We start from the raw sequence: 26575 nt of genomic DNA, 5'->3' as shown, positions 1-26575 counted from the left end.
CTGCCTCTGGGCCCTGCACTGGCAACTTAATTCTTGAACCACAGATGCAGTGTGTCCCAGTCTCCCCCTCATTCTAGTCAATTTATCACTCCTTAAATTTATGAACCTGTTTGCTTTTGTTATTCCAGACTTCTATTTCTAACACTGCTATAGATGTGTCTGTGAATGGCTGGGGAAGAATGTTTTAATTACTCGTGTGTCTGGGAGTTTCAGAACAACTGATAACAACTAGTGACTGTTATGGGATACTATGTGGATCTTTGGTATCTGGTTAGGGGGGGGCGAGAGATAAAGAGGAAGGAGAAAGAAGCTGAAGGACGGCTGGGAGACAAGACTTGAAGAGGATGTTCTATAAACTTGGCATGGTGCCCAGTAAGTACAAAGGGGGAGAGGAAGACTACGAGCCTTCAGCATGAAAGACCCCTAGAGACCCCCAGAAGAGACCCCAGAGGAGACTGCGCATGCTCCAGTAGGAGGGACTGCACCCCGGAATCTAATTTTAATAATCTATTTTTTTTAGAAGTAGTCATGAATATGTATTAGTCTAGGAGCATAAAAATCAACTGCTTGATGTAACTGGTGTGCGTCCTGGTGGAGCGCAGACTCCCGGTGCACCCAGCGCTGTTTGCTTACCTCTATTCCTTTATATTCTTTCAATAAATCCTATTTTTTTATTTAATCCTAATTTGAATCCTGAGCCATTTATAACACTGTTATGTCCCCTGTTAACCTGAACGTGCCTTTTGACCCAGGCCTCATTTGCCTTGAAAAGGAGATGGATATGTTTTTCTTCAGTCTGGGAAGAACAGGATACATAAGGCCTGAAGACTGAGTTGCTTGACAACTTAAAGCAAGACATATTCTTCAAAAGGAATAGAAAATGGAGACTGTTAAGTCATGGATCTTAAAGGATTGTTTGTTACCTTTCCTGATTGTACATATGTATAGGCGTGCTTGAGTTTAGTAAGTCATGAAACTTAGAGGATTTTTCTTTCCTGATTACATCGAAGTCTGTCACAATAACAATGGAGGCTGCAGCCATACCTTTTTTGAAGTGGAAGACTCATACCAATGTGAATGTCCGAGGGGACTTGTTCTGTCAGAAGACAACCACTCTTGCCAAGTTCCAGTGCTGTGCAAGTCCAGCTCTATTGAGGTGAGCATCCCAAAGGACCTGGTTGGAGGCCTGGACCTTTCCCTCATCAACACTTCCTTCAAAGGGGTATCCAATGGCACTCACGTCAACATCCATTTCTCCTTGAAGTCCTGCGGCACTGCTGTGGATGTGATAAATGATAAAATCTCTGCCACCAATCTGGTGACCAGCTTGCCAAAGCAGACTCCAGGGAGCAACGGGGACATCATCATCTGCACTAGCAAGCTGCTGATCCCAGTGACCTGTGAGTTCCCACGCCGGTACACCATCTCCAAAGGTTACGTGCTCAACCTAAAGAACTCGCCCTTGGAAATAATGAGTCACAACCAGGGCATCTTCCCCTTCACTCTTGAGATCTTCAAAGATAAAGACTTTGATGCACCCTACAGGGGTGCCCTTCCCACCCTCAAGCTTCGGGCCTCTCTGTACTTTGGGATTGAACCCTTCGTGCATGTCAATGGACTGGAGACTCTGTCCTGGTTTCAGTTAGAACAGAGTTAATTTTCTTCCTAGTAGCTGGTAGAATGCTATGTTTTGGCTTAGGATGAGAAGAGTGCTGATAACACCCCGATGTTTTAATTGTTGCAGAGCAGTGCTTATACTAAGCCAAGGACATCTCAGCTTCTTGCTCTGTCCTGCCAACGGGCAGGCTGGGGGTGCAGCAAGAGCTGGGAGGGGACAGACCCAGGACAGGTGACCCAAACTAGCCAAAGGGGTATTCCATACCATCTGATGTCATGCTAAACAATATATAGGGGTGGCTAACCGGGGGGAGGGGGCCGGACTACTCGGGGTTAGGCTGGGCATCGGTCAGCGGGTGGTGAGCAATCGCATTGTGCATCACTTGTTTGTACATATTAGTAGTAGTACTATTATCATCATTGTATTATTATTATTATTATTGTTGTTATTATTGTTATTATTGTTATTATTATTTTTCTTATTAAACTGTCTTTATCTCAACTCACAGGCTTCACTTTCCATTTCTCTCCCCCGTCCCAGAGAGGGAGGGGGGAGGGTGAGCGAACGGCTGCGTGGTGTTTAGCTGCCGGCCGGGTTAAACCACGACAGACGCTGATAGAGAGCTGCTTTGCCACTCCCACCTCCAAAATCGATGAGATCCTCAAGTACTACCTGATTCAAGACGGCTGCGTTTCTGATGATTCAGTGAAACAGTACACGTCAAAAGACCATCTCGCCAAGCATTTCCAGGCTCCCATGTTTAAGTTTGTGGGCAAAGACAACAAGGTAAGCTAAAGGATTGTTTGTTACCTTTTCTGAATGTGCATATGTATAGGCATACTCAAGTTTAGTATGTAAAAGCAATGTTTTGTATATTTAGAATGTTTGATGTTCGTGTGTGCGTGTTGGTGGAGCATAGACTCCCCGCATACCCAGCACTGTTTACTTGCCTTTTATACCTTTTATACCTTTTATAGCTTTTATACCTTTTATAAGTATAAATATTACTAAATTCAGATTGAGTTGAGACTTCATTTATAACAAGCTGAAGAACAACTAAAAGACAAAGCTTGCAGGGGACGCTGCCAAAGTGTTACCGTTACTATCTGAATACTTGGCAGTTACTTTTTCTCCCTTTCATTGTTGCATACATAATGAGTCATGGACTCAGAGGATGAAATTCTTGACGGATAAAAATTCCATCAGACTCTGGCTTATGTTAATACACACCATTGTCTTGATATAAATGTTTAGAGATAGAGTCTGTGTGAAAGAATTTGTAATGATAAGCTACAGATCTGAAAAATTAGATTTATGGTTCCCCAAATAACTCCTAATTCAGTGTAGATCTAATTATCTATGTAGTCCCATGATGTCCCAGTAGATTAGAGAAACAAGGAACTTTTCTACCATATTCCCAAGATGTAAAACATCAAAGACTGAGACAAGTTGCTGTTTCTGAAAAGATCCTAAAATGCTTATGGAAAAGATTAAAATCCTGAAGTTCTTGAGGAAGAATGGAATTTCAAGAGCTGGAAGACTTGATGGTTTTGTTTGTTTGTTTGTTTGTTTATCCTCCCAAACTTTTGGGAGCCAGCTTTATGATATGCAGGGCTATTTCACATCTGTGGTGCAAATGCTGTCATCTTGCAGGGATGCTTCTGTCTCAGGCAGGACTATGCTCTGTGGCAGGATTCTAAATTTGCAGCAGCTATCTGTGCCAGCAGAAGTCCTCATGGCTTCCATTGCAGGTTGCATGATTTTTCTTGAAAAAAGAACTCACCACATAGTTCATAAGAAGAGGTCCATGGTGCCTGGATCAATCTGTCTTTCCAGGTGAACAAACCTTTCACTTATAAATAGACACAATCCTTGCTGAGCATCTGAGACTAACCCTGCCCCTTTTCTTCCAGTCAATATTTTCAATACATTTAGGTTGACAACTAAATTCACTCATCATTTCCTTGATACCTTCCAACCCAGGGAAGTGTGTGATCTAGGATGCAAATAGCCCAAGCTGTTTGTACTAGCCACATTTCAAAGTCTTGTCAGTTTTAACTGACCACTTCCTATGTGAAAGCTGCACTCTTTCTATTTATTTCTCTGACCATCAAGTGGCTCTTCTCCAGATTTACATCAGCCAGTTGATCTCAGTAACTACCTTACTGGTGGTAGACTTGTGCAGTGCACAGGAAAGGAAGGGAAGAGTGAATAAGATCCAAGTGCAGGGGTCTACTCTGATGACTATAGTTAGCTGGAATTCCTCCTTTCAAAAAAGGTCAGAATCTAATTCAAAAATAGCAAAACAAATTTTCCCATTAATTCCCAGAGACTATAGTCTGCATCAGTTTGTCAAGAACATTTCCCACTGAAATCAATAAGAGTGTTTGAGAGGTGAGGAAAATGTTGGGTACCCAGTGTGACCTGTATATGATTGTTAGGATATGAGTGTACCTTTGTGCAAACCTCCTCTGTGTGGTTTTTTTTTTTTTTTTTTTTTTTTTTTCCCCAGCAAGGACAAGGACCATCACATGGTACCATGTGCTCTATGTTATAGAAAGATGATTCACCCCCAAGAGATAGCATAGGATTGGAGATGATGGAAAGGGTATGCCAAGTTAACAAACACTGTGCAGGCATTATAATGTGGCTGTGAGATTCCAAGCAGATAACCGGGGGAAAAAAATGATAGATCTATGTTGATTTATTGAACAGGTTGTCCAGCCTTTGTATAAAATCTTTGTGACAGCAGAGTACATCACGGCATCCTGCAGCTATCCCTCAGCTTACTTATCACCTACCGGGAAATGCACCGTCCTAGTTTATTATCGCCTCCTTTTCGCAAGTTTTCTTCCTTTTATAAAAAAAATCAGGCATAAAATCCTTTGTCAGGTTTATTACATTGAATATAGCTTAATATATTCTTCCCTTGCAGGTGTTCTCAGCTATTTTCTCTCCTCTGCATCTCAGCAGCTGTGTGCAGCATTCAAAACTTGAAGTATCTTTTTCTGATAATGGGTTTCTTTGCTGGCTAAATAAGGATGCTTTGGACTTTAAATACTGTATAACAAAAAATGTTGCCTGCTGTATAAAGGGTCTTCTCAAGGCAAGGTGATCCCAGCCAAACTCACCAGATTTGCTTCACCTGACAAAGATAAAACTATTGGCAATTAAACAGTCAGTCTTAATAATCAGAGGGGCAACTCCAGATTTGCTGAGAGCCTTCTTAGAAGTGATTTCATTCAAAACACGATTAGAAGGAAAAAAAAAGAAAAAAAAAGAATGCAAGTGGCTTTCAGCCAGGTGGAAATGTATTTTGGAAATGTCTGTTTATGACAATATTTTCCCAGTTTTCATCAGCTTTCGTCATCTGTATAGTTCATTTGTTCTCTCAAAACCTTTGAAAGAAAGTGTTTTCACAAGTGTGAAAACTTTCCAGCTTTTTCCTTGTCTTTCAGAAGGAAAATAAAAGAGCTATTCCTTCTGTGATATAGATGCTGTCCTGCTCCTTAAATCAGGCCTGAAGGAAAGGCACAGGGGTGAGACACCCCAAACAGTGGTGGACCCTCTGCCCTGTCGCTGTTGGACAGAGGGAGGGGACCTAGGAGATGAAGAGGAAACAGGTCCCTGCTTGGCAACGAAGGCAAACCCCTTCCCTACCAGCCTCAACTTCTCAGGTGCCCTTACACAACAGGTTTGAGACCTTGGAGCTTGAGAGACTGGTGGGTGAGGATGAGGTGGAAAGTCTACCCAAGAGGAAGCCTAGGGGAAGGAAGTCGACTCCACGCCTCAGGACTGCCTCCACTAAGAAAGAAAGAAGGGTAATCGTTGTAGGCGACTCCCTTCTCAGGGGAACAGAGGGACTTATATGTCGGCCTGACCCTACCCATAGGGAAGTCTGATGCCTCCCTGGGGCCTGGGTCAGGGACATTGCCAGAAAGCTTCCAAAACCTGGTTCACCCCTCTGATTACTATCCTCTTTTGATAGTCCAGGCTGGCAGTGATGATATTGTTGAGAGAAGCCTGAAGGCTATGAAACAGGACTTTAGGGGACTGGGACAAATAGTAGATGGAGCAGGACTACAGGTGGTGTTTTCCTCCTGGGGAAGAAGGCAATGACCCAACTGAAGTGCATCTACACTAATTCACGCAGCATGGGTAACAAACAGGAGGATCTGGAAGCCATTGTGCAGCAGGCAAGCTATGACTTGGTTGCCACCACTGAAACATGGTAGGACCACTCCCATGACTGGAGTGCTTCACTGACTGGCCATAGGCTCTTCAGAAGGGACAGGCAGCACAGAAGGGGTGGTGCTGTGGCTCTCTATATCAGAGAGTGTTCTGATGTCGTGGAACTTGAGGCTGGGAATGATAAGGTTGAGTCTCTATGGGTTAGGATCAGTGGGAAGGCCAACAAGGCAAGCATCCTGGTGGGGGTCTGTTATAGACTGCCAAACCAGGATGAGGAGACAGATGAGGAGCTCTACAGGCAGCTGGCAGAAGTTGCGAAATCGTCAGTGTTTGTTCTTGTGGGGGACTTCAACTTCCCAGATATATCCTGGAAGCACAACACAGCCCAGAGAAAGCAGTATAGGAGGTTTCTGGAGAGCGTGGAAGATAGCTTCCTGACGCAGCTGGTTAGTGAGCCTACCAGGGGAGGTGCCCTGCTAGACCTTCTGTTCCCAAACAGAGAAGGACTGGTGGGAGTTGTGGTCAGGAGCTGTCTTGGGTAAAGTGAACACGAAATGGTAGGGTTCTCTATTCTTAGCAAAGTCAGGAGGGGGATCAGTAAAACCGCTGTATTGGACTTCTGGAGGGCTGACTTTGAGCTGTTCAGGACACTGGTTGGCAGAGTCCCTTGGGAGGCAGTTCCAAAGGGCAGAGGAGCCCAGGAAGGCTGGGCATTCTTCAAGAAGGAAATCTTAATGGCTCAGGAGCTGTCTGTCCTCATGTGCCCAAAGACAAGCTGGCATAGAAGAAGACTGGCCTGGCTGAACAGAGATTTGTGGCCAGAGCTTTGGAAAAAAAAGAGGGTTTATAATCTTTGGAAAAGAGGGCGGGCCACTCAGAAGGACTATAACGATGTTGTGAGGCTTTTCAGGGACAAAAATAGAAAGGTCAGTTTTTCCTCAAGAAACTAGCTGCTCGTGGCTTGGACTAGCGTACGCTTCATTGGGATAGAAGCTGGCTGGATAGCCAGGCCCAAAGAGTCGTGGTGAATGGAGTCAAATCCAGTTGGAGGCAGGTCACTAGTGGAGTCCCCCAGGGCTTAGTACTGGGGCCAGTCCTTTTTAATATCTTCATCAATGATCTGAATGAGGGGATCGAGTGTACCCTCAGTAAGTTTGCAGATGACACCAAATTAGGTGCGTGTGTCAATCTGCTTGAGGGTAGGAAGGCTTTGCAGGAGGATCTGGATAGGCTGGACCAATGGGCTGAGGCCAACTGTATGAAGTTCACCAAGTCCAAGTGCCAGGTCCTGCACCTGGGGCACAACAACCCCAAGCAGAGCTACAGGCTGGGAGATGAGTGGTTGGAAAGCTGCCTGGCAGAGAAGGACCTGGGAGTATTGGTTGATAGTCAGCTGAATATGAGCCAGCAGTGTGCTCAGGTGGCCAAGAAGGCCAACAGCATCCTGGCTAGTATAAGAAGCAGTGTGGCCAGCAGGGCTAGGGAAGTGATTGTCCCCCTGTACTCGGCTCTGGTAAGGCCACACCTCGAGTACTGTGTTCAGTTTTGGGCCCCTAGCTACAAGAAGGACATTGAGGTGCTTGAACGAGTCCAGAGAAGGGCGACCAAGCTGGTGAGGGGTCTGGAGAACAAGTCTTACGAGGAGCAGCTGAGAGAGCTGGGTTTGTTCAGCCTGGAGAAAAGGAGGCTCAGGGGCGACCTTATTGCTCTCTACAGATACCTTAAAGGAGGCTGTAGCAAGGTGGGGGTTGGTCTGTTCTCCCATGTGTCTGGTGACAGGATGAGGGAGAACAGGCTCAAGTTGGACCAGGGGAGTTTTAGGCTGGGTATTAGGAAGAACTTCTTCACTGAAAGGGTTGTTAGACATTGGAACAGGCTGCCCAGGGAAGTGGTGGAGTCACCATCCCTGGAGTTCTTTAAAAGACGTTTAGATGTAGAGCTTAGTTGTTGCGAAGCACGGACGAAAGCACGACAGACACCAGCAGAGTCAGATCATGCTTCACCATTTTATTGCCCGAATCGCCCAACTTTTATAGTGAATTTTACAGGGGTGGACAGTGTTTCACACAAGATTATTGGTCAAAAGCACCCAGACAAACTGTTAAGAAAATAACACCACCTGCAAGAAAAGAACCCCCCTTTTTGATTAGAAGTTAGGAAAACAACCCCCTTTGTGCTTAACGGTCACGTAGGCCTAGTCCTTGAGGCCAGCTGCTGATAACAATATTTTCTGAGTTCCTTAATTGGGTGATGTGGGAGTCATTGCCGTGGGAGCTTCTCACAGTTACTCTGGCAGCCTGGTTTGCTCAGCTACAGCAGGCCCTGAGATTTCTAAGGCCTACCCTGGTTGCTTAAAGCAAGCTTAGATCGAACAATTATGCCAATTCCCAACACTTAGTGATATGGTTTAGTGGAGGACTTGTTAGTGTTAGGTCAGAGGTGGAACTTGATGATCTTGAGGTCTCTTCCAACCTAGATGATTCCGTGATTTTGTGATCACTTTAATTGAACAATTTTCCTGTCTCTCTATGGATTCAGGCAACAAGTTATTTCCTATCAGAAGGAACTGAAAAGGAAGGAATTATTGGAGAAAGAGAAAAGAAAGAGGGGGTGAAACATGGCATTAGAAATTAGAGAGTGGTTGATTAAGAATGAGTAAGTGCTACATTTGCGATTTTGGGAATAAAAATGTTTTTGCAGTTACATTGTTTAAAGGTAAGGAATGTAGTATTGAGATCTTGAATCGCTCTCTAATTTTTAATCCCATGTTTCAGGGGGAGGGGGGAAAGAGAGAGAGAGGTAGTAATACTTCATAAAACAAGCAGAAAATCAATCTGTTTGCTCATTGCTGCCTCCCATATCTTCAGCCAGCCACTTCCCTGGCACTTAGGGCTCCTGTAAGATGCAAGTGGCCTTACTAGAGCATGTGTGCCCAGGTCACAGAATCACAGAATCACAGAATTTTCTAGGTTGGAAGAGACCTCAAGGTCATCGAGTCCAACCTCCAACCTAACGCTAACAGCCCTCCACTAAACCATATCCCTAAGCTCTACATCTAAACGTCTTTTGAAGACTTCCAAGGATGGTGACTCCACCACTTCCCTGGGCAGCCTGTTCCAATGCCTCACAACCCTTTCAGTGAAGAAGTTCTTCCTAACATCTAGCCTAAAACTCCCCTGGCTCAACTTAAACCCATTCCCCCTCGTCCTGTCACCAGGCACGTGGGAGAACAGATCAACCCCCACCTCGCTACAGCCTCCCTTGAGGTACCTAAAAAGAGCGATAAGGTCGCCCCTGAGCCTCCTCTTCTCCAGGCTGAACAAGCCCAGCTCCCTCAGCCGCTCCTCGTAGGACTTGTTCTCCAGGCCCCTCACCAGCTTCGTCGCCCTTCTCTGCACCCGCTCAAGCACCTCGATGTCCTTCTTGTAGCGAGGGGCCCAAAACTGAACACAGTACTCGAGGTGCGGCCTCACCAGAGCTGAGTACAGGGGGACGATCACCTCCCTAGCCCTGCTGGTCACGCTGTTCCTAATACAAGCCAGGATGCCGTTGGCCTTCTTGGCCACCTGAGCACACTGCTGGCTCATATTCAGCCGACAAATTTTTTCTAATTCCCCGTCAGGGAATCGAACCCCGGTCTCCCGCGTGACAGGCGGGGATACTTACCACTATACCACTAGGTGTAACTCATCAAAACCCTTTTTATCTCCTCCAGCCCAGTCAGATGTGTAGGCCTAGCTGGAAGGTGTAACTAGCATATCAAGTGTAAAATTAGAAATAGCTAAAGTCACAGTGAAGCTGCAGTTTATTTGCTTGCGAACTCCTTATGAAGATCCCATAGCAAGGGGCAGGATGTTTTCCATATTCAAAGGATGTTGCCCAGTTTGATGGCCTCAGCATAGTCTAGTAGTGAATCATTGGGATTAGAAATTAGAGAGCAATTGATTAAGAATGAGTATGTGCTACATTTGCAATGTACTGTGCCTGTGATGCGCTTAGGCCTCCAGATAATAGGAGCCCCTCGGACCCCAAGAACCAGATCAAAACAACCTTATGGCCTAGATTGTGACCAAGGCCTCAGAGAGCATGCACAAAGAGATGAGGTGAAAAGTTCAACCCTGATGAAGACATCTTACTTCATCCCCACGACCCTCAGAGCCCACCACCACAAGGCACCAAGCAAGCGCAGACAAGAGGAATTTATGGAAATGACTTCTTGTAGCTAATTTTAATACTAAGTGGGGACAGGTTATGCATATGTATAGGCGTATTGGGAAACTTCATGCATATGTAACTCTTTACTGCATATAACCAAAGCAAGTTGCCACGTTAGGTGCGCACGACTTTGGTGGGACTACCCTCCGTGCTGCCCAGTGCTGAATAAACATACCTACTTTACAATCTTGCTGACTGTGGAGTAAGTTTCCATGAATCAGTAGTGGCTGCAGACACTCATGAAAACAGTAGTGATATAAACGTGGACTTGTTGCTTACTGGTTGAGCAGGACCTCATCAACCAGACCACAGTAGGCATCTCAGCTCACGGCTTCACAAGCATTGAAATGATGGTGAATTGCTTCAACAGTGAATTGGTCGTTCTTCCAGACCAGGGAAAAGCTATGACAAGCCAGGCTTTTCAAAGCAGAGATGCTTGTTGAAGAAGGAAGGAAGGAAGGAAGGAAGGAAGGAAGGAAGGGAGGGAGGGAGGGAGGGAGGGAGGGAGGGAGGAAGTGTGATATATGGAGTAATAATTCGTGTCAAGAAGATGGTTGATGTTAATAAAGAAGGGAGAGATGTGGGAGTGTGGCCATGGGGGTCAACAAGCCCCATGGCTGGTGATAACATCAGGCTCTTAACAATGAGGCCATCAGGAATGTAAAGAGTTTAGAGGGAACAAAGAAAGGTGATTCAAGAGACTCCTTGCTGTCTCAGGTTGCTTGTTCTCCACCAGTTAAGGCATGGAAGTTGCTGGGGATTTGCTGGTTGCTGGGCAAAGTTGTCTATATATTGTCTATATATTGCGAATATGTCTATATATATTTAGAAAGTTCAACAGTTGTGTGTGCGTGTTGGTAGAGTGTAGACTCCCCGCGAACCCAGCGCTGTTTACTTGCCATTTATAAATATTACTAAATTCAGATTGAGTTGTATCTTCATTTATAACAGAAGGAAGGAAGGAAGGAAGGAAGGAAGGAAGGAAGGAAGGAAGGAAGGAAGGAAGGAAGGAAGGAAGGAAGGAAGGAAGGAAGGAAGGAAGGAAGGAAGGAAGGAAGGAAGGAAGGAAGTGTTATAAATGGCTCAGTCTTCAAAATAGGATTATAATCAAAGTTTACAATTTATTAAAGGAATAGAGGTAAGCAAATAGCACTGGTTGCGTCGGGAGTCTCCGCTCCACCAGGACGCACACCAGTTACATCAAGTAGCTGATTTTTATGCTCCTAGACTAATACATATTCATTACTACTTCTAAAAAAATAAGTTATTATAATTAGCTTCCGGGATCCAGTCCCTCCTACTGGAGCATGCGCATCAGTCTCCGGTGGTCCCCCTGGGGGTCTCTGGGGGTCTTTCATGCTGAAGGCTCGTAGTCTTCCTCTCAGGTTTTTTCTTGTCCTTCCCCTTTGTACTCCTTGGCAGCATGTCAAAAGCTTACACAGCGTCCCCTGCAAGTTTTGTCTCCTAGTCGTCCTTCAGCTTCTTTCTTTCTTCTCTTTAATCTCCTGGCCACCTGGCCAGATATCAGGGGCTTGCATAGTGTCCCATTCAGAAGCCATAACAGTTACTAGTTGTTAGCAGTTGTTCTGAAACCCCCAGACATCAGAGACTTCAAAGAAAGAACATACAAACACAAATAGCTCTCTATTGACACTTCAGTGTTGTTAAAACATTCCTCACAGGCCATTCACAGGGACAGTCACACCTATAGCAGTGCTAAATCAACCACAAAGAAGACAAAAAAGGCTGTAACTGCTAGAAATAAGAGTTCGGAAAAACAAAAGCAAATAGGCTCATGGATTTGAGGAATACTTCTGAAGATTTGATAAATTGACTATAATGAGGGGGAGACTGGGACACTGGGAGGAAAGGGAAGAAACCACATCTGTGGAAGAATTAAATTGCCAGTGCAGGACCCAGAGACAGACAGAACTGCTCTCTAGTGACACAAATTCCTTTGCAAGGTACAAGAACTATATACATTAACCACTCTGTTTTTCTTAGACTTGTGGTTATACGAGGGTATGTAAGACAGAAGGTCACATTCATCATACCATGCGGCCCTAGCACTGTTCCATACTGACACGAATCAGATGAACATATATAACAGAAGGAAGGAAGGAAGGAAGGAAGGAAGGAAGGAAGGAAGGAAGGAAGGAAGGAAGGAAGGAAGGAAGGAAGGAAGGAAGGAAGGAAGGAAGGAAGGATACAGCTAATAGCTTTGAGATGCTTTCAGTTGCTGAATTCTATGTCCTGTTCCTGCATTCATGACCAACGCTGAATCAAATGCTGCAAAATAAACTACATTTATAATGGAATTAATGGAGTTTTTAATGGATAATTTACGGCTGATCAAATGCTGTTCAGATGGGATGTTGAGCCAAAATGTTATAGCATACATATTTAAAAGAAAATAATACTGACAAAAAACTTTCGTTTCCATTTATTATCTACCTTTGCTTGACCTTAATTCAGTTAGTTTATGCAATATTCATAGCTGCAAAAAATCTTTCCTATTTTTTTTTAAATAGTTCCACTGTAAGCTTGAGTGGATAGTAAAAGGAAATAGTAATTAATAGAGTCTTTTGAAATACTCATAGGGAAATTCAAAGGGCTCAGAGTCTGATCTTTTTCCATTGCTTCAACTTTGCAAAATTGGTACAATTTCACAAAATTTTGTTCGATATTACATTTTTTTCACTCAAAAAATAAGAAAATTTTCTCAGTTCTGATTTTTTGGGCTCAATTTGTTCATGACTAGTTTTCACATCACAACATAGTAAGTGTGACTCTAAGCAGACATTTTTTTTATTTAATGGTGAAGTCATAAAAAAACCAAGTAGTTTATTAGGGATAATAAATAGGGATGCAGACTTCACCAGTCTTATGTACTTTAGGAATACACTTATTCCTATGCAAAACAAACAAACAAAAAAAGCACAACAACAAAACCCCCTAGTGATACATAAAAGCTACCATCTACAGAGTCCTTACAACTAACTGTAAACACTTTGGATTATACAGAACTCTGGTGGTTTTACTCAGGTAAACCAGCAACCATTGCCACTCCTCGTAAGACTTGTTCTCCAGACCCCTCACCAGCTTGGTCGCCCTTCTCTGGACTCTCTCGAGCACCTCCATGTCCTTCTTGTAGCGAGGGGTCCAAAACTGAACACAGTACTCGAGGTGCGGCCTCACCAGAGCCAGGTACAGGGGGACAATCACTTCCCTAGCCCTGCTGGCCACACTGCTTCTTATACTAGCCAGGATGCTGTTGGCCTTCTTGGCCACCTGAGCACACTGATGGCTCATATTCAGCTATCAACCAATACTCCCAGGTCCTTCTCTGCCAGGCAGCTTTCTAACCACTCATCTCCCAGCCTGTAGCTCTGCTTGGGGTTGTTGTGCCCCAGGTGCAAAACCTGGGCCTTGGTGAACTTCATAGTTTTGGCAGAAGGAAGGAGTAAGCCTCCCAGTCCCACTCCCCAGGGGAAGGCTGGGGAGGTTCCTGCTCACACTGGGAACAAGAGACTTTGTTCTGATTTTTAGAGATTTTTTTTTAAGATGTTTATCATTCCACAGGGGATAAGAAGATGTACATAGAGTGAGGGGATTTTTTTTCCCATTTCCTATTTATTTTTCTTCAATACTCCTCCCCTGTGAATAACACCACTTCAAGTGAAATAAAATTACCCCCTTGGTCTAACACACTGGATTTTTTTTGGAAACAAAGCATCTGAAGTTGCTTCCATTTTATTTCTTTCTCTTCAAATGGTTTGCCCATACACTTTAGGAAGGCAATCCCTTTTATGTTGCATAGCACTTCCTCACTGGCAGCTACAGCATGTGCACTTTATTAGAGCATTTTTTCCACCTAGATATAATGGCACCAATTAAATTACCTTGCTGCCTGACCTTAATCTGGCAGGACTGATTATTCCATGAAACAGTTAGGGCTCTAATTGACATGAAGTGCCTGTAAAATATGTCTTTTGCAGCAGGCCCTGTCAAAGTCACATTGATATGGTAATTCCTATAGCTGGCAGAATCACTTCATAAAGAGAGACACTAAAAATTGAATTATTTCAATTTCAGTACCTAGGAATCTAGTGATCTGTCTGTATATGTAACTAAGTAGGTGCAGTACTTTATATGAATAAACAGCTGTACTAGGGCATTGCCATGGAAACTGCTTGATTAATGACAGTTGTGTTAGGGATGATGTCATTAGTGGTGTGAAATGAACTTTCAGGTTGTCAAGTGTACACTCCAGGAATATTTCAACAGTATTAGTGGAGCCTTTTCATTTGCATAATTTAGGCTTTCACATATGATCTTGTTATGATCTGTGGAAATGCCACAGCTATAGCACGGTTGAGCTCAACATGAGAGTGTTATAAATGAAGTCTCAACTCAATCTGAATTTAGTAATATTTATACTTATTAAAGGTATAAAAGGTATAAAAGCTATAAAAGGTATAAAAGCTATAAAAGCTATTGTTATAAATGAGGTCTCAACTCAATCTGAATTTTGTAATACTTATAAAACAAATATTTCTAAAAGGTATAAAAGGTATAAAAGCTATAAAAGGTATAAAAGGCAAGTAAACAGCGCTGGGTGTGTGGGGAGTCTACGCTCCACCAACATGCACACACAAACATCAAACATTCTAAATATATAGAACATTGCTTTACATACTAAACACAAGTATGCCTATACATACGTACAATCAGGAAAGCTAACAAACAATCCTTTAAGTTCCATGACTTAAAAGTCTCCATTTTCCATTCCTTTTCTTGATTACAAACAAGTCTCCATTTTCCATTCCTTTTGAAGAATATGTCTCGCTTATCAAGCACCTCGGTCTTCAGGCCTTATGTATCCCGTTCTTCCCAGACTGAAGAAAAACATATTCATCTCCTTTTCAAGGCCAATGAGGCCTGGGTCAAAAGGCACGTTCAGGTCAGCAGGGGGCGAAACAGCAAAAGCCTTCGATGGCTGTAGCAGCAGAGGGGCCCATGGCGTAGCAGTCGGATCAGCCTCAGAGATTGCTCGCCAGGTGCCGAGCAATCCCACTGCAACCTTGTAATTTTTAGTTGCAGAGTCCCACACCTTGACCTCAGTTTGGTCCCATGTTTCAGGATCATAAACTGTCTGATTGTTCAGAAGGACAATAAGCTGTAGGGTTACCAGGACAGTCTTTGTTCCTAAGGACGTATGATTCCCCATAATGCACAACTGCTTAAAAGCGAGAGGCAATTGTGTGCGCAGGTCCACTTCTCTCAGCTTGAGCTTCTTCCCAGCTCCAGTGTGCCCATTTCCAGCAACTTTCTGTATGAGCTTCTCTGAGCAGTTTGCTGAGTCTGGCCGAACCAATCTTCATGAGGCAATCAACGTCCCTGTTCCCATCCTGGTCTCCGTTCTGCTAGCCTGTTCCTTTACATTCCTTCTTTCTGCTTCTTTATTGATGACATAACTTCATCACATCGTTTTGCCTTTTTTTATCTCAAGGGCAGGCTCCACTCTTATACCCTTCACCCCACAGCAGTTCTTTTCAAAACAACTTTTCATTGGTCAAACATCTTCGAAAATAACAGCAACAGTAAACACCCCCAAACTTCCATGCCTTAATGGCTGGAGAACAAGAAACCGGAGACTGCATGGAGTCTCCTGAATCACCCTTCTTTGTTCCCTCTAAACTCTATATTCCTGATGGCCTGGTCGTTAAGAGTCTAATGTTATCTCAACCACGGGGCTTTCCAACCCCCATGGCCACATTCCCAAATCTCCCCCTTCTTTATTAATATCAACCATTTTCTTGACAGGAATTACCACTCCATATATAACAAGAGCATTGCTTTTGTGTGGTTCTGCAGTGAAATGCAATTGGTTCCTGCATGCAAAATAAAACTCCTTAGAGCTGAACCTTCGTTTCCTTTCCTTGTCTTTTTTTTTTTTGTTGTTTTTAATAAAAAATGTTTTGAGGTATAGCACTTTTCAAAGGATTAACTACTGAATTTTTTATGGTGCCAAGTGGACTTTGAAGGTCTGGACCTCTGTTGTTTTTGTTGTTATTCTTGTTGTTGTTTCTAATACAATAGCTCCAGTTTTATTTCAGAAAAAAAAACACAAGGAGGTTCAGGATCTTAGGCGGCTACTTTTTCCTCATCTTAGCTTTTCACTATTTGTTATAATTTGTGAGATTTCCTATGCTATAACACTTAATGCTAGAACTTTTCTTGGAGTCACATTTCTAGTTCAAAGTATTTCAATTTCAGATTATGGAAATCTTGCTTTTTTTTTTCTTTTCTTTTTTTTTTTTTTTCTTTGCTGGCAGGAGTATAAAAAAAAGACCTTAGCATATCCTTGACAAGGAATCTGAAGGGATTCCTCTAGTTTATATGGAGTGTCTGGCAGTAGGGTGTCAGTTAATACTGCAACGCTTATTCTTTTATATGGTCTGTCCTTCTTGTGGGGTGTCCCTGCGCAGGCAAGCAGGGAGGGAGGGGAGCTTGCAGCTCTACTTCCTGGAGGCACACCATCTCTGCCGTGGCAGTTACCTATCAGACCCATTTCCAAAGAAATAATAATAGTTTACTGTGTGACATGGCTTAAAATTCAATTTCCACAAAATTAAAAGGGAAAGATCACCTATTTAGTCCTCATACGCAGGTATAAGGGTATAAGCACCCAATCATTCACATTTAAGAGACATTACTGGTAGCAGGAGATCAATTTTGATCAAGATTGTCACCAAGATAATCACAGAATCACAGAATCGAAGGGGTTGGAAGGGACCTCTAAAGATCATCGGGTCCAACCCCCTTGCCAAAGCAGGCTCCTTAGAGCAGGCTGCCCAGGTAGGTGTCCAGACGAGTCTTGAATATCTCCAGAGAAGGAGACTCCACAACCTCCCTGGGCAGCCAGTTCCAGTGCTTCGTCACCCTCACCGTGAAGAAATTCTTTCGCATGTTGGTGCGGAACTTCCTGTGCTCTATCTTGTGACCATTACTCCTTGTCCTGTCCCGGCAAACCACTGAAAAGAGGTTGGCCAAATCCCTCTGTCTCCCACACCTTAGGTATTTATGCACATTGATGAGATCCCCTCTCAGTCTTCTTTTCTCCAGGCTGAACAGACCCAGGTCTCTCAGCCTTTCTTCATAGGGAAGATGCTCCAGGCCCCGTATCATTTTTGTGGCCCTCCGCTGGACTCTTTCCAGGAGATCTCTGTCTTTTTGGGACTGGGGAGCCCAGAACTGGACACAGTACTCCAGGTGAGGCCTGACCAGGGCCGAGTAGAGGGGGAGGATCACCTCCCTTGACCTGCTGGCCACACTCCTTTTAATGCACGCCAGGATCCCATTGACCCTCTTGGCCATGAGGGCACACTGCTGGCTCATGGTCAACCTGGACCCCCAGGTCCTTCTCCTCAGAGCTCCTCTCCAGCAGGTCATCTCCCAGCCTGTACTGATACATGTGGTTGTTCCTTCCCAGGTGCAGGACTCTACACTTGCTCTTAATAAACCTCATTTGGTTTCTTCCTTCCTAGCTCTCCAGCCTGTCCAGGTCTCGCTGAAAGGCAGCACAGCCTTCTGTCGTCTCAGCCACTCCTCCCAGCTTTGTGTCATCAGTGTACTTGCTGAGGGCAGACACTATTCCCTCATCAAGGTCGTCAATGAAGTTGTTGAACAAGACTGGACCCAGCACCGACTCCTGGGAAACACCGCTAGTCACAGGTCTCCAGACGGACTCTGCGTCACCGATCACCACCCTCTGAGCTCAGACAGTCAGCCAGTTCTCAACCCACCTTACTGTCCACTCCTCTATCCCACACTTTCTCAGCTTTGCTATCAGGATGTCGTGGGAGGCAGTATCAAAAGCCTTGCTAAAGTCAAGGTAGATGACATCCACTGCTCTCCCCCCATCTACCCAGCTGGTGATGCCATCATAGAAGGCAACGAGGTTGGTCGAGCATGACTTCCCCTTGGTGAATCCATGCTGACTACTCCTCATAACCTTCTTCTCTTCCAATTGCTTGGAGATGGCATCCGGAACAAGCTGTTCCAACACCTTTCCATGGACAGAGGTGAGACTGACTGGCCTGTAGTTTCCCGGATCCTCCTTCTTGCCCTTCTTGAAGACCGGAGTGACATTGACTGTCCTCCAGTCTTCAGGCACCTCTCAAAAGTTAGTGGTCTGCTAATACCAGACCTTGTGAGTTGATCTTATTTCTTTACAGTGTCTGATCTATTAAAATGCAATATAATGCTCTATGTTCACTCTTTATGTTCAGCCTAATACTGTATAATCACCAGCCTCTAATGTATTAATTACAGCTTAGCTTTACAATTGGGATGAGCAGAAAAGTAAGCATGTAATCAAAGCTGGATTTGATTAGCATACTTTGACAGGATCCCTACTAGTCAAAGGTGTCTTTAATATTGTATTTAAAGTGTGTACATCTGTGTGTGAAGTGGAGGAAGAGACGTTTTAGCAGACACTTGTAGCATAATAACAAACTATTGCAAATCATTACCAGTTTGAAGAGATCTGAGTTATTCATAAAGTTCAATTGCTTTCTGAATCAATTTGTTTTCCTATCCAGTGTCCTCCATTTCACCTGAAAAAACAAACAAACAAACAAAAAAATCTGCTTTTCTCCTTAGAAACATATTTTTTTTAATGATGTAATAAATGACTAACAGAAAATTAATCTTTCTTCTTTTTGAAAATTTGGGATGATCTATTGGTGTGAGTGAATAGACTAATGGAAAAGAGAACAGGACAAGCAGATGAGACTCTTATAGTTTGACACAAGCACTTCATATTAAGGAAAAAGATTATACATCAAACTTCATGCTGAAATCCTACATTTCTTTCAAAATTAATTAATGAGGCCAGATTTCACACCTTCTTAGATTTTTTCCTCCTAATCTATTGACCCCTTAGAAGCCTAATATTTTACTCTGGCCAAGATGGAAGATTTTGCATGACTGATCCCTAATTGACTTCCTTCCATCCCAATATGGAAAAGTTGAAAACATCCCTAGGGAGCTGGCTGGAGAAATTATAATTATCTTCATAATAAACTGTGAATAAAAAAGGTGCAATTTTGGCATTATTCCTTCTATGAGTTCTCCATATGCTTTCTGTGACAAATTGTGTACCTCATTTTTTCAGCAACATCAACACAGGCAGAAATTTTTGAGTTAGTCTTCAGGGCCTTATATCAATGCAAACAGTTAGCTCAGTGTAAAACCATGAGCTATGTCTTTTGGTACAAGAAGGCCACACATCAACCCTAAAGGCAGTTTAACCTGCTTCTTGAGAACTGCTGTGTGAATTATAGGGAGCTGCTATGAATGGCCAGCTCCAACTCTGCTGCGCCAGGAGGGAGATCCTAGCACTTCATGGTGCCTACATGCTCACAAAAACAGGCAAAGCCTCCATGCTATGGAGAGGCTCCATCATTAAGATAAGATGGGCAGGAGACTGAACAGGGCCAAGAGTGACTGTAAACCATACGTACCTTCTGTGTGTTTGACATTGCATTGGACACACTTTATTCCATGGACAACAGTTTGTATTTGAGTTTTGGCTGGTCTTAGTGAAGTATTCGTTATGGAAGACTGACTATGTAGCAGAAAACTACTTAGCTCTCAGTTTCTTAGGGACGAGGACAGCACCATATTCATTGCGTGTTCAGAGCCTGGCAGCTGAAGATCCTGGTCATTATTGCTGGACAAAACTAATGTATTTAATGTATTACGGGTGACATCCTGAATTAAAGACTTGGAAAAACAAAAAGTTGTATTTGAACATCCTCTACTGTCCGTTTGACCTTTCAGATGGATTGAACAAGTAGTTAGGCTTTTCTTTTCTTTTTCTTTTCTTTTCTTTTCTTTTTTTTTTCTTTTTCCCACCACGGAATCCTGTCAAAAACTGATAGAAGGCAATACTCTAGGGAGTATCTCAGTGCTAATTTGGTTATTTACCTAAATCTGTAACTATTCTGTCCTGTGTTCAAGGGATGGCTAGGTAAAATTGCTCTGAGTGTTTCTATCCATTTTGTGTTCTTTTCTTTTTTTCCCAGGCAGCTGGACCTGGGAAAAACAATTCCCTTATTCAGTTCCCCTCCTTGTGGCCACTATCCAGTCCAGAGGAACCAGTTCACTTTCTGGAGCAGAGCTGGCCAGGAAGAGAGCAGAGCACAGCCCAGTTGGGACCCCAACAAGGCTCCATGACTTCTTCATGCTTTCCAGAGACCCCACAGGTCCTTCTGAAGACCTCTGATGATCCTTTCCTGTTCCCTGGGCAGTGTCGATAACATACCTGATGGGCACTGAATCTGTTCAGCAGTGCAGGCTTCTTACACAGATGTTTTTGGATCTGCTGCAGCTTCTTGCTGGCATTGATTCATTCTGGCAACATGCTCCTTCAAGTCACATTTTTGCCTTAAAGATGTAAATGCAAACTCATGCAGATAGCCAAAGCCTTTCTTGCTTTCTGGACTGGAGAACAGTGTTGGGGGGGATTTAGAAATTGTGGTTGTCTCCCTCTTGTATCTATAATCGGCATTTCTTGCAACATTTTAATTCATTCTTGCCTGGATACACCAATGATTTTTCAGGCCATTTTGAATTTGGCTTTGCTTTAGCATAGCTACAAACCAGGGTGCTGCAAAGAGCAGAGACAATGTGTAAAAGGGAGAGATACTATGTTGTGAGGGATGAATAAGGGAAGTGCTCCAAACTAAAGACTTCAGGAGGGTATGAAATGACACTTCTGGCAGGTTTTTTTTCAGGCTTCCCCGTTAATGAAATCCTTGTGGATGAGTGGAAGTGAGCAGAGAGAAGCTTGATCATCTTTGTTCAGTCCGCCAGAGGACAGCTCCCTGTAGCAGTGTTTTTTCTCCCTAGAAGAAGCAACAGCAGAATGTTAACAAGCTTCATTTTCTGTTCCCAACAACTAGGAAGCAACCTTTGGATGTTTGTGTTCTTGATGCTGATAGAGCCAGATTTTCACAAGACATACCTGGGTAATTTTCATGGCAGCCACACTGCTGCAAACCAATTAGCAGGCCAACTTGATAGGGTAAGGTTGCGGAGATGCCCATGGTTACTTTAATAAAGTTTCTTGTGTATCTGTATGATACTATTGATTTTTCTCCCTTTGGACCAAAAGACTGAAGTTCAAGCTCTGTAGCAGATAAGTGAAAACCGTGGAGATTCCACACCATGCATACAAATTTAATCTTTTGGAAAATAAAATTTTAAAAAAGAAAGAAAGAAAGAAAGAAAGAAAGAAAGAAAGAAAAGAAAGAAAGAAAGAAAGAAAAAGAAAGATGGATGCAGACTCCCTTATGCTTTTGTACACATTATTTAACATTAATGCAAATTAAGATGTGGCTGCACAGATGATTCTGCTGGCCTAAAGGTCATCATTTATTACAGACCAAGTCACCAGGAGGAAGCAAGGCAGTTTGCAAAGGCACATATGAAAACATGATTCCCACATGCAGAGGTAGACATGATAGTCATCAGAGGCAGAGGGATGCTAGGAGTACAAAAGCAATGAAACTGAGGTCCCCTCTACAAGTTACCACTGCTTAATGAGTTCCTGCATGTAATAAATGGCTCAGTCTTCAAAATAGGACTATAATGAAAGTTTACAATTTATTAAAGGAATAGAGGTAAGCAAACAGCACTGGGTGCGCCAGGAGTCTCCGCTCCACCAGAACGCACACCAGTTACATCAAGCAGCTGATTTTTATGCTCCTAGGCTAATACATATTCATTACTACTTCTAAAAAACCACAGGGTTATTATAATTAGTTTCCGGAATCCAAACCCTCCTACTGGAGCATGCGTGTCAGTCTCCGGTGGTCCCTCTGGGGGTCTCTCATGCTGAAGGCTCATAGTCTTCCTCCCTCTTGTCCTTCTCCTTTGCCCAACTTGGCTGTATGTCAGAGACTTATGCAATGTCCCCTGCAAGCTTTGTCTTTTAGTTGTTCTTCAGCTCCCCCATCTCCTTAATCTCCTGGCCAGACATCAGAGACTTGCATAGTGTCCCATGCAACAGTAATAATAGTTAGCAGTTATTCTGAACCACCCCCCCCAGATATCAGAGACTTCAAGGAAAAGTCTACAAGTACATTTTCCTTCAAGCTCTCTATTGACACGAATTGCTAAAAAATTCCTTTGCAAGATACAAGAATTATATACATTAACCATTCTGTTTTTCTTAGACTTGTGGTTATACAAGGGTATGTAAGACAGAAGGTCACATTCATCATACCATGCGGCCCTAGCATTGTTCCATACTGACACGAATCAGATGAACATATCTCACAATCCCCCATCTCCTTTTTCATGGCATTGATTCGTGTTTTCCTTTCTAATCAAGCCAATACTTGCTGATTTGATACCAATTGATACCAATTTTGATTCTTTGTTTGTTTTTATTATCATCAGGGAATGGGTTTTCTCTTTCCCTGGTGCTCAGTCAACAGGTACCGCAGATATTTGCATTCCTTGTATAACTGGGTGTATTAGTCTGGTAATACAAGGTATTAAACATGGAATTATTAACAATCCTCCCCATATCCCCAATACAACCATCCTTATTTTAGCAAACCAATCACCACCCATAAAGCCCCCTCCCATAATCCTCTTAGATCGATTCCATTCCAAATTTGAACTAGGACATGTGCAATTTTCTTCATTTCCTTTACAAGCTCATTTACAGCTTTTCTTTCTGTTGTGGTTTAACCTAGCAGGCAGCACGGCCTCTCGCTCACCTCCCCCCCTCCTTCTCTGGGATGGGATAGAGAAACGTGAAAGTGAAGCCTGTGAGTTGAGATAAAAGACAAGATAATAATAATAACAATAATAATAATGACAATAATGATGATAATAGTACTACTAGTAATAATGTGTACGAAACAAGTGATGCACAATGCAATTGCTCACCACCCGCTGTCCGACGCCCTGCCTAACCCTGAGCAGTCCGGCCCTCCTCCCAGCTCTTGCACCCCCCGTCTGGCCACTGGCAGGACAGAGTGAGAAGCTGAGAAGTCTGTGGCTTGGTGTAAGCACTGCTCTGCAACAATTAAAACATCAGCATATTATCAGCACTCTTCTCATCCTAAACCAGAACATAGCATTCTACCAGCTACTAGGAAGAAACACCCTCATCATCAATCTTTAAACAGCAATTACTAAAGTTAAATTTTCCACAGACTTCTCCTTCTTGTGCTAGTAAATAATCCAAAGCTAAGCGATTTTGATACAAAGCAGTTCTCATCTTGGTATTTTGCTTTGCAATTAATCCAAGTGCATCTCCAGTTTTATTTACAACTATTTCTATTACAGCTTGTAACCTAATTATTCTATTAAGTATATATACTGGGGTCCTATAGCCCCAGGATCTGTCTTCTGCCCACGTAGCTGGATCATAATAGGCAAACGCCTTCAATCAAGGGGTTGGGCCCACTTTCAGGATCGATTCAGGCTTGTGTTACCGTTCGGCCTGTCAGGGTGATCCAGCTCCTGGAAAATGAATCACAATTTTATATAGGTTTAAAAAGATGTTCTTATGATATTTTCTCGGGACAACCTGACCTTAGTGTGGGAGAAGTCCGGTCGAGGCCCTCTCACTCGGCAGTCAATACCCATAGGGGTTGCCTCCCTCGGTAGACCATACGCACCGCAGTGGAGGGCCCTGCCGCAGTCTTGCCTTCTCCCTTTCCTCCCTTCAGGCTTGTCCCCTTTATTTGGCATCCTTAATTCATGCAGACCCTCGTTACCAGAATATTAGTTCTTCCTTAGCTTGAGTTTCAGTTCCCCAGGAGCGGACTCAACCCTCCAAGTTTCGGTAGTTACTGGTCCTTTTATTCTGGATGCCTGGCTCCAATCCCTTTCTGCGGTTCTCACAGCTGTTTCAGTAGTAAGTAAAACAAGGTACAGTCCCTCCCATCGGGGGTTCAATGATTCTTCCCTCCAGGTTTATTTATTAAGTCCTTGTCTCCTGGTTGTATCTTATGAATAGAAAATCCTAAAGGTGGTGTTTGAGCCATCATTCCAATTTCTCTTAGCTCTTGTAATCTCCTTCCAATAGTAATTATATATTTCTGGATGCTACGATCCTCAACTACATTGTTCCCTAGAGGCATCCCTTGAGAATAAGGCATATCATATAACATTTCATATGGTGATAATCCAGTCTCACTGTATGGTTTAGTTCTTATGTTTAAAAGTGCCAATGGTAAGCATTTCGTTCAGGGCATTTGTGTCTCGATCATTAATTCAGCCAATTGTTGTTTTATTGTTTGATTCAGTCTTTCTACTTTCCCTGAGCTTTATGGGTGCCATGGAGTATGGTATTCCCACTGAATACCTAATGATTGACATAATAATTTTATTATTTTAGAAGTAAAGTGTGTGTCCTGATCAGAATCAATGTACTGGATTATCCCATATTTAGGTATCAGGTGTTCTAATAGAATTTTTACCACCATTTGTGCTGTAGCTTGTGCTACGGGATAAGCTTCTACCCATTGTGTTAAATGATCTATTTTTGCCAATAGATATTTCATCCTCTCTACTTTGGGCAATTCAGTGAAATCAACTTGTACTTTCTCAAAAGGCCTATAAGCTGTTTGTTTTTTGTTTTGTTTTGTTTTTACAGTGCTGAAGTTAAGTTTTATTTGCTCCTACTAATCACCAACAGGGCGTCGCTATTTATTTCATTGACAGTTAAAGCCTCCACAGTAGTGGAGTAAAAAATACTTGAATTGTCACTGCTCTACACATAGGCAGAAAGGTTGGGTGTGTGAAGCCAAACATACATGTTAACACTGTGAAAACTCGTCCTCTCTGTATTACTTTTAGCAGTACTTACACTTTTGTTACACGGGTGCAAATAAAGACTAAATGTTGTAGACCACAATTCTACATGTCCAAAATATTATTTAAAAAAAAATAAAAAATAATGATAGTGTATTAAGAAAGTCACAGGAAAATTAAATCAAGTCTAGATTAACAGTGAATATGTTTGGAAAGATAGGGCCGGTGATTGCTTATGGAGCAGAAGCAGCCCACCAGAAGGCATATGAAACAAAGTCATTATCAAGCACAGAGGTTCTCAGAAGTCCTTTCCAATTCCCAAAAGACTTGGACCAACATCTCCAGTGCATTTGCAATTTCAGTCGATTTTCCCACTGAAATCCACAGTTGCAAACTGTGGCTTTTCTATAGATCTACATGTAATAAATGTGGCTGCTCATTGAAACTCTTCTTCTTTATCTTCTGATAAGTTATGCAATGTTGTGTAATTTGCTTTGCTATTAAAAAAAAAACAAACACACACACAAAAAAAACAACAGTGCAACCAAATTGTTTTAGTAAATGATCACTTAACACCTTTGTACCCCAATGTGTTTGTGCATGCAAACGTCCCAATATTTGCTACACATAAATTTTTGGCAATATCTCTCGCCTGTCTGGCAGTGCCCATTTTCCTTGTTCTAATTTAGCCCCTATTTTCTCCAGTTTCGTTTGTTTCTTTTGTTTTGTTTTCCATTGCATTTCAAAGTCAGTCCAAAAATTCCATAGGGGTTTCTTTTGGATCTTGTTGGAATAGATTCTCCATTCCCAATTTAACCAGATTTTGGTATTTACCGTTCATTATTTCCAGGGTGCCTATACTCTCAGTGTGGCGTTGGTCAGGGGAATGCAATTGTCAGCAGTTTCCTGAGCAGTACCATTGGCAATCTGAGCTCACTCAGGTTGTTTTAAGGGTTAACTGCTTTTCTGTTTCCATGACAACTCTCTCGGACCCATCATGGTCCCTCTGCCCCAAAGGGCTCACACCGGTGATTTTGATATCACAGCCTCCTGTTGAGGCAGAACTATTAACATTCCTACATCCTCTTCCCCTGCTCATTCAACTCGCTTTGTTAAATACTACATGCTACACCTTTAACACCTTCAACAACCCTTTTAACCCTTCCTTTATTTTTCTCTAGCCAGTACTTTTCTCATGCCAACACCAAAGGCTTAGTCAGGGGCCAACTTAATTCCACTCCTTTTCCCTCTAAGATGCTGAAACAACATATCAGTATAATACATTTAATCCTATTTTCCTTCTCTCCTCAAAAACATTAATTGCAAGATTGTGTTATAGTCGATTGATCCATAAAGTGGCCTTTTAGCTTATATAGTGGCCACCACTGATTGCAATACTTAGTGAAAGTCCTCTTGCTTTCTGTGCCCCCAGTTCTAACAATATCCTTTGAATGTGCCAATATGCACCCAAGGAGGCTTTCTTTAAAACGTCTTTGTTTTGGATATTATCCATTTCCTTGATTTCCCATTCCCTTTTATTTATTTATTTATTTATTTATTTATTACTATTCCTTACTAGTTACTGTCCTTTGTTTCGATTTCCATGCAAACCTTTTTACTGCAGGTTTTTTTCTATCTTTTCCTAATCTTCCCAAATGTCCCAATTCTCTGGGATTAAACTCTTCTTCCCACATACAAACTTTA

General features: G+C 42.8%; 2 protein-coding genes across 2 annotated transcripts in view; one reads left to right on the top strand and one right to left on the bottom strand.

Annotated features, from left to right (window-relative positions):
- Window positions 1–970: 970 nt before the first annotated feature.
- On the top strand, window positions 971–19882 carry LOC309889510 (oncoprotein-induced transcript 3 protein-like; the record flags this gene model as incomplete). Its single annotated transcript, XM_082782359.1, has 3 exons — window positions 971–1624; window positions 2228–2404; window positions 19874–19882. 3 exons carry the CDS (start codon window positions 971–973, stop codon window positions 19880–19882), a joined length of 840 nt encoding a protein of 279 aa, XP_082638485.1.
- A 943-nt stretch (window positions 19883–20825) lies between these two features.
- LOC309889509 (very low-density lipoprotein receptor-like) overlaps window positions 20826–26575 on the bottom strand; it is a gene marked incomplete at both ends in the record, with an annotated part of 28790 nt that continues 23040 nt past the window's right edge. The window contains one exon of the mRNA XM_082782358.1: window positions 20826–20940. Coding sequence (XP_082638484.1) covers window positions 20826–20940 — 115 coding nt within the window. The remainder of the gene's footprint in view (window positions 20941–26575) is intronic.

The sequence above is a fragment of the Aythya marila genome (genome assembly GCF_965140915.1).
Source record: "Aythya marila genome assembly, chromosome: W".
In the NCBI taxonomy this organism is placed as follows: domain Eukaryota; kingdom Metazoa; phylum Chordata; class Aves; order Anseriformes; family Anatidae; genus Aythya; species Aythya marila.
The sequence above is the reverse complement of the archived record's forward strand: the minus strand, read 5'-3'. Positions and strand labels throughout refer to the sequence as shown.